This window comes from Chenopodium quinoa, unplaced genomic scaffold, assembly GCF_001683475.1.
Source record: "Chenopodium quinoa cultivar QQ74 unplaced genomic scaffold, ASM168347v1, whole genome shotgun sequence".
NCBI lineage: Eukaryota > Viridiplantae > Streptophyta > Magnoliopsida > Caryophyllales > Amaranthaceae > Chenopodium > Chenopodium quinoa.
Window position 1 is genome coordinate 4,335,942 of NW_018742461.1, and position 8,994 is coordinate 4,344,935.

The 8,994-nt window shown below is 36.4% G+C and overlaps 1 protein-coding gene across 1 annotated transcript; it reads left to right on the forward strand.

Annotated features, from left to right (window-relative positions):
- Positions 1 to 287: 287 nt before the first annotated feature.
- LOC110718864 (ubiquitin recognition factor in ER-associated degradation protein 1-like) lies at positions 288 to 7,429 on the forward strand. The gene is made up of 10 exons (XM_021897788.1): positions 288 to 515; positions 809 to 856; positions 2,149 to 2,226; positions 2,602 to 2,626; positions 2,707 to 2,739; positions 2,824 to 2,945; positions 3,044 to 3,174; positions 5,255 to 5,475; positions 6,662 to 6,912; positions 7,047 to 7,429. Exons 2-10 carry the CDS (start codon positions 854 to 856, stop codon positions 7,137 to 7,139), a joined length of 957 nt encoding a protein of 318 aa, XP_021753480.1. The 5' UTR covers positions 288 to 515; positions 809 to 853; the 3' UTR covers positions 7,140 to 7,429.
- The last annotated feature ends 1,565 nt before the right edge of the window (positions 7,430 to 8,994 follow it).

Consider the following 8,994-nt stretch of genomic DNA (forward strand, 5'->3'; position numbering starts at 1 on the left):
AGACAAATAAGATAACATACTTGATGTTCAAGAAAAGTAAACAATACTTTTTTTTTATTTTTTGAAGGGAAAAGTAAACAATACCTTAATCCTTATTAACATCCATATGAAATCAAATTTCCTAAAATAAGTGAAAATAAAATTTATTATAATAATTTATTGTCAAAAAAAATTAAAAAATTACCATAATATTTTCATTCAACAAGCTAAGACCTAAACTTAATATAACACGAATATTACTCCGTACTCAACTAGTCAACTCGGACAACACACGGACTTAACAAAACCCGAAAAAAATAAAGAAGCGTGAAAACTAAGAAGTCCAATTGGAGAGGTGATCGTCGATTCATCTTTCCAAATCCAACTGCAATTCAGCCAATTTCACAATTCTCTATATTCCTCCACCTCTCTCTCTCTCTCTCCTCTTGTTTTTTTTTTTTTTTTTTTTTTTTTCTTTCTAAATTTGGGAATCTCTAGCGTTACACTTCTACTCTATTTTCTCTCTCCTTACTCAGGTACCCTTTACTTCTTGCTTTAATTTTCAATTCTAATTTTATTTTCTTTTGATTGAATTCATTTGTTTAAAATTTTAATTTTGCAATGTATTCGTACTTAATTTCCCTCGATCGGTACGAATAATTTATAATTGTTTGGATTTTGGTTTATGATGGATTGATTGAATTCTGTACTAAACCTAATTTTGATTAAGTTTGAATTTTGATAGCTTCTTACATTGTTTAAATTATTCCGGTGATTTAATTTTGTTGATTTATGTAAAGTTTTAATCTTTTTTTGGTTGGAATTGCAGGGTATTTGAGGGTGTGTGGTTTCGTAATTTAAAGAGCAGAAAAAAATGGTTAGTAGGTTTTACTATGTAATTAGGTTTGAATTTACAAATTTTGCGCTTTGATTTGGGTGTTATGACTGTTTTTTAGGTTAATTGTGGTTGCTTTCGTATTGAATTGCTGCAATTTTGGTTAAATTTGATTAAAGTTAAAGAAAGATAAAGTCTTGAGAACAAGGACGATTGGAAAAGAAGAAGAAGAAGAAGTTGTTTTATAGAGTAGACAATTCAAAGAAGAAAAGATGAGTTAATCTTTAGATACAAAGAAATTCGGAATGTAGGCTCACCTTTAAGTTCAATCCTATAAATTCAATTTAAGACAAGTTACCCTATTATGATAGATTGGAAAGACTCAGTTTTGATGCCTTTCGAACTAGAATGACAAAAACTATATAGCTACAATGCTACATACAATCTCCCTCACTCCTATTTCTAGCAAACGTGTAAAACTTTTGATTGAATAACGCAATAATCCTGAATTACTTGTTACATAATTATACTTAATCAGTTTGATACACATTATTGCTCAAACAATGTCTACGCCTATAGACTGATTTGTATAGGTTTCTACATTGAATTTTTGACACTGCATACTGAAATGTGTGTGTAATTCTGAAAAGAAAAACACAAGCTGCAAACAATGCGCGTTGCTCAATGTGTGGAATTCCTGCTCAAATTAGGGGGGTTGGGTATGGGGGTTCACAGCATTGCACTTTATTTTTGTTCATACAATGACGAAGAATAGGATCCAAAGGTAAACACCTAGGGACACTTTTGAGTCGTAGTGCATTGTTGAAGACTCTAGTGTCTAGCCCCATCGATAGATTTATGTGTATATCAACTTGTATGTTCTGCACTGTGTTCAATTCTATCCTATTTTATTAGTTGAATTTTGATAGAGTCAGTCGTTAGTTTGGAAAGTTATGTATACTTTGGCCTTAGCCCTCTCTTGCTCAATTGTATCTTAGTATATTGGGGATAGTAGGAATATTTGAGGAGTATTTTGAACTAGGACAAATAGTACTAGCTCTTTTCCGTGTTTACGCGCTGTCCCATATCATCATTGTCAAGAATCAAGATACAAGCATCTTGCATGAGTTATTGATTACTTGTTGTTGCTGCTTGGTTGGATCAAATATAACTCTTTTAATGAACTGATCAGATAGCTTTATGGCTCCTCTTGTTACACCCTGCCCAATTTGAGGGGCTTGAATTGCTGTATGGCTGCTTGTAAATTGAATCCTTATAAAAAATGATGTTGAAGTTGATTTGTCTGACTTTGGTTTATTTTCCTGTGGTTGCAGTTTTTCAATGGTTATCCATACCATGGAGGATCATTTGAGCAATCCTATCGATGTTACCCAGCGTCCTTTATTGAAAAGGTTCAGATACTTTATCCACAGATTTTTGTGTACAACTAATGGATGTTGCGGAGAGTAATTAATATATAGCTTATCTTCTATACTGATGGTTTTGGAATTACTGATGAACTCTTATTGCTTTTTTTTTTTTTTTTTTTTTTTTTTTTAATATATATAATGTAAATAGCATCTGCACCTGTACCTTTTTGGGTGTTTCGTAGTTTTGTCTGTATGATCTTAGTCACTTGGCTACTCTTGTGATGTCTCTTTGTGTTTGGTTGCATTTCTTAACTTTGTAAATAGTAATGTTTTCCACATCTACAAAAATTCATGGTTCTGCATGCCATCATTCTTTTTGTGGATGTACCTCTAATGTTCTTTTCTCTTTTGTTTCAGCCACAAATTGAAAGTGGTGATAAAAGTAAGTCAGTTCATTTGTTACGTCATTTTTATTTATTTTTTCTGTGGAAATTTGTATTGATTCTGTTTATGCTGTTGCAGTTATTATGCCTCCATCAGCTCTTGATCGTTTAGGTTAGTTACTGATATTAGTCTTTCTTGGCATTCTGAATAATGTTGTGGTCTTTTCTGTGATACTGATATAACTCTATTGTGCAGCTTCTCTTCATATTGACTACCCAATGCTTTTTGAGTTGCGAAATGATGGTGCAAATCGAGTCTCTCACTGTGGTGTTCTGGAGTTCATTGCTGAGGAAGGCATGATTTATATGCCATATTGGGTATGCTGTCATGTATCTGATTTGGCTATATGCTTGATAATTCTGTTTTTATGACCGATGTAGTTTCTGATTGTTTGTTGAATAATAATTTATCTTAGATGATGGAAAACATGCTTTTGCAAGAGGGAGACATTGTCAGGGTTAAGAGTGTGTCTCTGCCTAAGGGGACGTATGTTAAACTGCAACCTCACACACAAGACTTCTTGGATATCTCCAATCCAAAGGCAATGTAGGTTTTTTCTTCCCTTTGTTAGATATGTTTTCAGGAGCTGAAGTGAATTGTTTTCTAGTTTGTTAGATTATATCATGCTTCCCTTCACAGTTGTTATTGCTCTTGATCAGTTTCCTATAGGTATTTAGAATCATTTCATACTTGTGTCTATTAGATTTGGATGAGTGAGTAAGGTGGGAATTTTGGTTTTGATGTTGAAAGAAGGTTGCTCAGAAAAAACCAGGGTGTTGCTGATGTTTTTTATTCTTCCCTACCTTTTAAAAAGTATGAGATTACTCTTATGAATAGTGTTTTCCCTCATTAATGTTAATAACATCTTTTTTTGAACTCTTAAGAATTGTGTGTAGACATTCATATCTCTAAAATTTTATTTACATACTACTTCCGTTACTTTTTAGATAGGAAAAATTGCCACCATTAATCCCAACTTTGCTCCGTCCGCTATTATTAATCCCAACTTCCATTTATTTTCTATCATTCCCAACTTTGCACCCTATTAATTTTTATCACCCCCAAGTGACTTGAAACCGATTGAAGAGGTAAACCTTGCTGACTTGGGATTACTTGTACACATGTCGCAACCTGATTGGTCAAAAAGTAATTTTGTTTTTTAAAAAAATAAAATCAAAAATTAAAAAAAAAAAAAAACCACCCAACGACAGCCCTCAGCCACCTACGGCCAGCCAAACCTCTTCCCCTGGAGCACCGGCCACCGCCCAGACCCCCTTTCCCTGCCTGGTGTCGGCGCTGCCCCGACCATCCTCCCCTGCTCCTTCACTCTACAATTTCAGCCACCTTCACTCTCCAATTTCAGCCACCCAAACTGCCCCTGCTCCACTTTCTCCACGGCCACAACCGCACCAAAGCAGTAGCCCTTCCATCTCTCTTCTCTCGTGTACCAAAACCGGGGAAAGGAAAGGGGTTGGAATTCAACGGAGAAAGGGGGCAGAATTCAACAGGGAAAGGGGTCGAAATTCTACGGGGAAAGGTGGTTGAAATTCAATGGGGATGGAAGGTGGCTGGTTGGAATTCGACGGGGAAAGGAAAGGATGGCGAAATCCAGTGGGGAATGGGGTGGAAACGGACGGGGAAGGAGATGGAGCTGCGAAATGGCAGAGAAGGGTGCGAAAACGGTGGGGAAGGAGGCGAAAACGGTGGGGGAACTGGGGAAGGGAGAAGGTCGGTGGTCGGAGTTAGCAGCGGCTACCACCTGGCCGAAACAGCAGGGGCTTTCTCCCTGCCGGCGACAGCAGGGGCTGCCGCCTGCTGGAGGTGGCAGGGCTGCCACCTTGCTGGGTAACGGTTGGGGTTTTATTTTTTTTAATTTTTTTTGTTATTTATTTTATTTTTTTAATTTTTTTTGGATCTATCACGTGTGGAAACGTGTCTGGTAACTTGCAATATCAAGTTGGATGACCGGTTGGGTGTGATAAAAATTAATAGGGTATTATGTTGAGAGTGATAAAAAATAAACAAAAGTTGGGATTAATATTGGCGGACGGAGCAAAGTTGGGATTAATCATGACAATTTTTCCTTTTAGATACAACAAAGGGGTATTTTTTGTGAGATAAAAAAAATTTCTTTGTTGCAACTAAAAAGTAACGGAGGTAGTATTTTTTTTTTCTTCATTAATGTTGCCATTTGCCAACAACTAAAGTTGTGACATTAGACTAAAACAAAAAAGCTCACCGGACATGGCCAGCTATGAAGCGTTAGCCACCCCTAGTATGTATAAAAGTTTCTCAAATAAAATTCCTGTGGAAGTGAATTGTTGTATGAAATCAATGGTCATATCCAGGAGTACAAGGAACTCTATGTAGTTTGCAGATTTGAGGTTTGAGTATGTTAGTGGAATGCTAGATTGACTCATTTTAGTTTCATAAACTTCTTGACTCATATTATGGCTTGCTTGGATCCATGATCAATGTGTTGCAGTGGCTATTTTTTTCATATCACAAGTTGATCATCTACCATTTTTGGAGTCTAGACATCCATTCTCTGCATCTTTTATAATGGTGTGTGGCTAGGTAAATATACTCAAGTTTTTCTTACCATTGTATTTATCCCCTTGTGCAGTTTGGAGACTACTTTGAGAAATTATTCCTGCTTGACTTCTGGTGACAGCATCATGGTGGCATATAATAATAAGAAGTATTACATTGACATTATTGAAACAAAGCCCTCTCATGCAATTAGTATTATCGAGACAGACTGTGAGGTGGACTTTGCCCCTCCTCTTGATTATAAAGAGCCTGAAAGACCTGCAGTATCTGCTCCTGGCAAGGCACTAGCTCTAGGTTTGCATAATCACTTTACTCTCTTTGTGTTTGATGGAACATGGGGCTTATTTGGTTGAATGCTTGTTTATATGCTTATTGTTTCTTCTTACAATTTATATGTTCAGTTTTATATAGTTGCTATTAACTAGGCTGCCAAGAGTTTTCCCTGATATTGGAGATTATATGGAGCCTCTCTTAAACCCTTGATTACATGGTTAAGTATCTCCATATTTCCATAAATTTTGTCGAGTTTCGGACTTAATTTCTAGTTGAAGTTATAATATACCTAGAGATCTTATTGTGCCTCTATTATTGTTGGGTTGTTTCTTTCTTAGTGGGAATTATAGCTTTATGACTGCTGCATGGAGTAATTAAAATTTAATGCACATGACTTTTTCTTTTGTACTCAATCGAAGAAAGCACTTTGTGCAAGCTTTTTTATTTTATTTAAACATACTGGGATGGGGTAATAAACTTTGTAGTATTACTGCATTCTAATATCTGATATATGGGTGAATCCTTCTCTTTTCCTTAAACAGGTATCAAATTGTTCTAGGAGTTTTACCCACTAATTTGAAATGCATAAATTAATAAAGCTATTAGCCTATGGTAGGAGCTACTTGATGAGAATCATGAGACTGCAGTAATGCCATTGAAGCAAATATTTTGTATCAATCCTCCTTGGTTAACATAATGTGAACGCGCTTGTCTTTTTAAAATTTTCCAAATAACCATGATCCTGTAGTTAATCTATACTAGTAGTTGTCTTCTTGAGTGTCTTTGAAAAAGATATAGTTTGAACGAATTTGGTAGGAACCATTTATGGCCAAAATGTTAGGATTTACTTGGGTTACCAAAGCCTTAAAAATTTAGTAGGATGGGAAAAACTTGTCAAGAATTATTTATTCAATGCACTGAACTTCTCAACTTGATGTTTAATAAATAAAGGAGGTTTTCTTAGAGAAAATCATCAGAAATGACAAATTGAATATGCTGAACCTTGTAAAGTTCTTACAGTGGCATTAATTGCTTTACGTAACAGCAAGTTTTGTTCCTCGAAGAAAATAATTGTTTATGGCTTGTGGGGTGAAATCTATACTGTGGAATTTCAGTAGAATTACTTGGGAATGGGATCATGTCAATTTGGTAGACTTGTGCAACAGATGTTTGGATAAGTAAATGCTAAATGTTGGCATTGGTGCAGATGAAGAACCTCCAGCTGAAGAGCCAAAATTTAACCCCTTTACTGGTGTTGGAAGGCGCTTGGATGGTAAACCTGCACAGCCGGCACCTTCCCCTGCTTCTACCTCGGTATCAAAAGATAAGCAGCCTGCCCTTGCCTCTAGTGCTGGGAAGTCTGCAGCAGGGTCTAGCTCCCAGAGCCCCAATCGCCAATCACAAGGAAAGCTTGTTTTTGGTTCCAACGCAAATCGCCCTACTAAGGAGGCACCAAAGGTACTGTTATATATTACCCTTCCCCCCTGTGTTTAGCCTTTATTTTATTTTCTCCCCCGCTAATTTTGTTCTGTGAAGCCTTTGATCAAATAATTCACATCAATTATTTACCAAATGTTGCATGATTTATACAGGAACCTGTTAAAGAAAAGAAACCAGAGGAGCCTCAAAAAGAAGAGCCAAAGTTCCAGCCTTTTCAAGGAAAGAAGTATTCACTGAGGGGTTGATCCTACTGGTATATTTATGTCACTTTACAGTTCACTGTCACAGTGTTGATTCGGTTGAAAACACAAAAATTGAACACTTTGGTTCAAAACGTTAGAATAGGTTCTTGATTTTGAGTTGGACCAAAAAACTAGTTTGCCTGTTATATAAGTTTTAGACTTTTGGTCCATTTGCCCAAATTTTCATCAGTCTACACGAATCGAAATTGCTCTAAATGTTTCCCTTTAAAATTTTAAAGATCCGATTCTGTAATTTCTGTCTATTGCTTTTGTACCAAGGTTTTTATCTTCAACTCACATAGTTTCATTTATGTTTCATTTCTTGCTCATGTCAGTTGTTTTTTCCTCACAGTTTTTTTTTTTTTTTTTTGGGAATTAACTTGACATTGAGAGTTGTATACTTGTAAATACGTGAAGCCATTGCATAGAATTTCCATACCAATAGAGGCTTCTATGTATACACACAATTATACTTAGTATATGAAAATACAACTGAACTTTCAGACAGTAATCTAACATCCAAAGCATGAAAAAGCTTAAAACTAGTTACTCATAAGAGCCAATCAAGGCGGGACTGAAACTGTGAATAGTCAGAGCATTAGGTTTAAATAGTCTATATGTCCCCTAAGTTGATATTGCCAGATACCTGATGGCCACCTTGGTTGCCATGACATCCACCAACAACAGTGGCCTTAAGACGTTCTTGCCTGACAGTTTGATTGCTGAGCTTGGATCCATCTCCTACTATCAGGCTTCCGTTTCTTTGTGTTCCAGGTCCACTATGCTGGTTGCCACCAACATTGAACCTATTTCCAGGAAAAGGATTGTAATAATAGCTTGAAGGTGAAGGGTAATAACCACAGTACACATGAACATAGTAATTACAATGAGGTGGAGTTGGAGTTGGAGTTGGAGTTGGAGGAGGAGGAGGAGGAGGAGGAGGAGGAGGAGGAGGAGGAGGATAGTAGTAATTACTGGGAGGAGGAGGATAGTAATAATTTCGAGGAAACGAGGGCTGCATTTTTTTGAATGAGGTTTTCTTTGCTAAGAAGTTTGTAAGATTTGCCTCTTTATAGGAGGGTAAGGCAAATTGCAGCAGAACTGATTCTGTTTCAAGTAAAGTGCTATAGTATGTTTTTGAGTTTGTACAAGTTTCAAGCTTAGCCATTCAGGGGTGATATTCCGTGAGGAAGATCTAAGCATGTGTTATTTCCAAATCCAGAAATGCCGTGAAGGAGATGAGTGTAAAGCTGCCTTTGTGACAAAGCAAAGCTTGTATGAACGGTTTGTGATGCCATTCGGGTTTTATAATGCCCTTGCCACTTTCATGAGGTATATTTGGCGTCCAAACTTGAGATTTCTATTCCAAGTATAACATGTAGTTCAATTATGGAAAATTTGTACTCAAAGTGTTGGGAGGACTCCATTTTTGTCCAATGGCCACCAAATACAAATTTGAACTCCAGGTAAACAAAGAAACTTTAATATGGGCTAAGAATCATAAAATAGTTGCCTCCACAATCACCCAAAATATTAGGCTTTCTCCCCAAAGGAAGGGATCCAATAGCCCAACAGAATTGCACTACCTCCGTTTCAAAATAAACTTCAAACTCGGGAATTGGAACTATGAGCATTGAAAGTGTAGACTAATTTAAGAAATTGAAAGTGGATAGTGAGAGAACAATGATCATCACTCAGTAGCTTAATACTCAGTATCAACTTACAAAAAATCTTGAAATAATTAATAGCTTACAAAAAATCACACAATTCATACTACAGACTCAAATCCGCCAGTAGAGTTGAACTAATTGCAGCATACCTTAGCTAGGCAGACCGTTTATTACATCAATCACACAAA

Coding starts and splice junctions, on each gene's coding strand:
- LOC110718864 (XM_021897788.1), top strand. Junction 2,740..2,823: donor ATCAGCTCTTGATCGTTTAG/GTTAGTTACTGA, acceptor TCTATTGTGCAG/CTTCTCTTCATATTGACTAC. Junction 3,175..5,254: donor ATCTCCAATCCAAAGGCAAT/GTAGGTTTTTTC, acceptor CCCCTTGTGCAG/TTTGGAGACTACTTTGAGAA.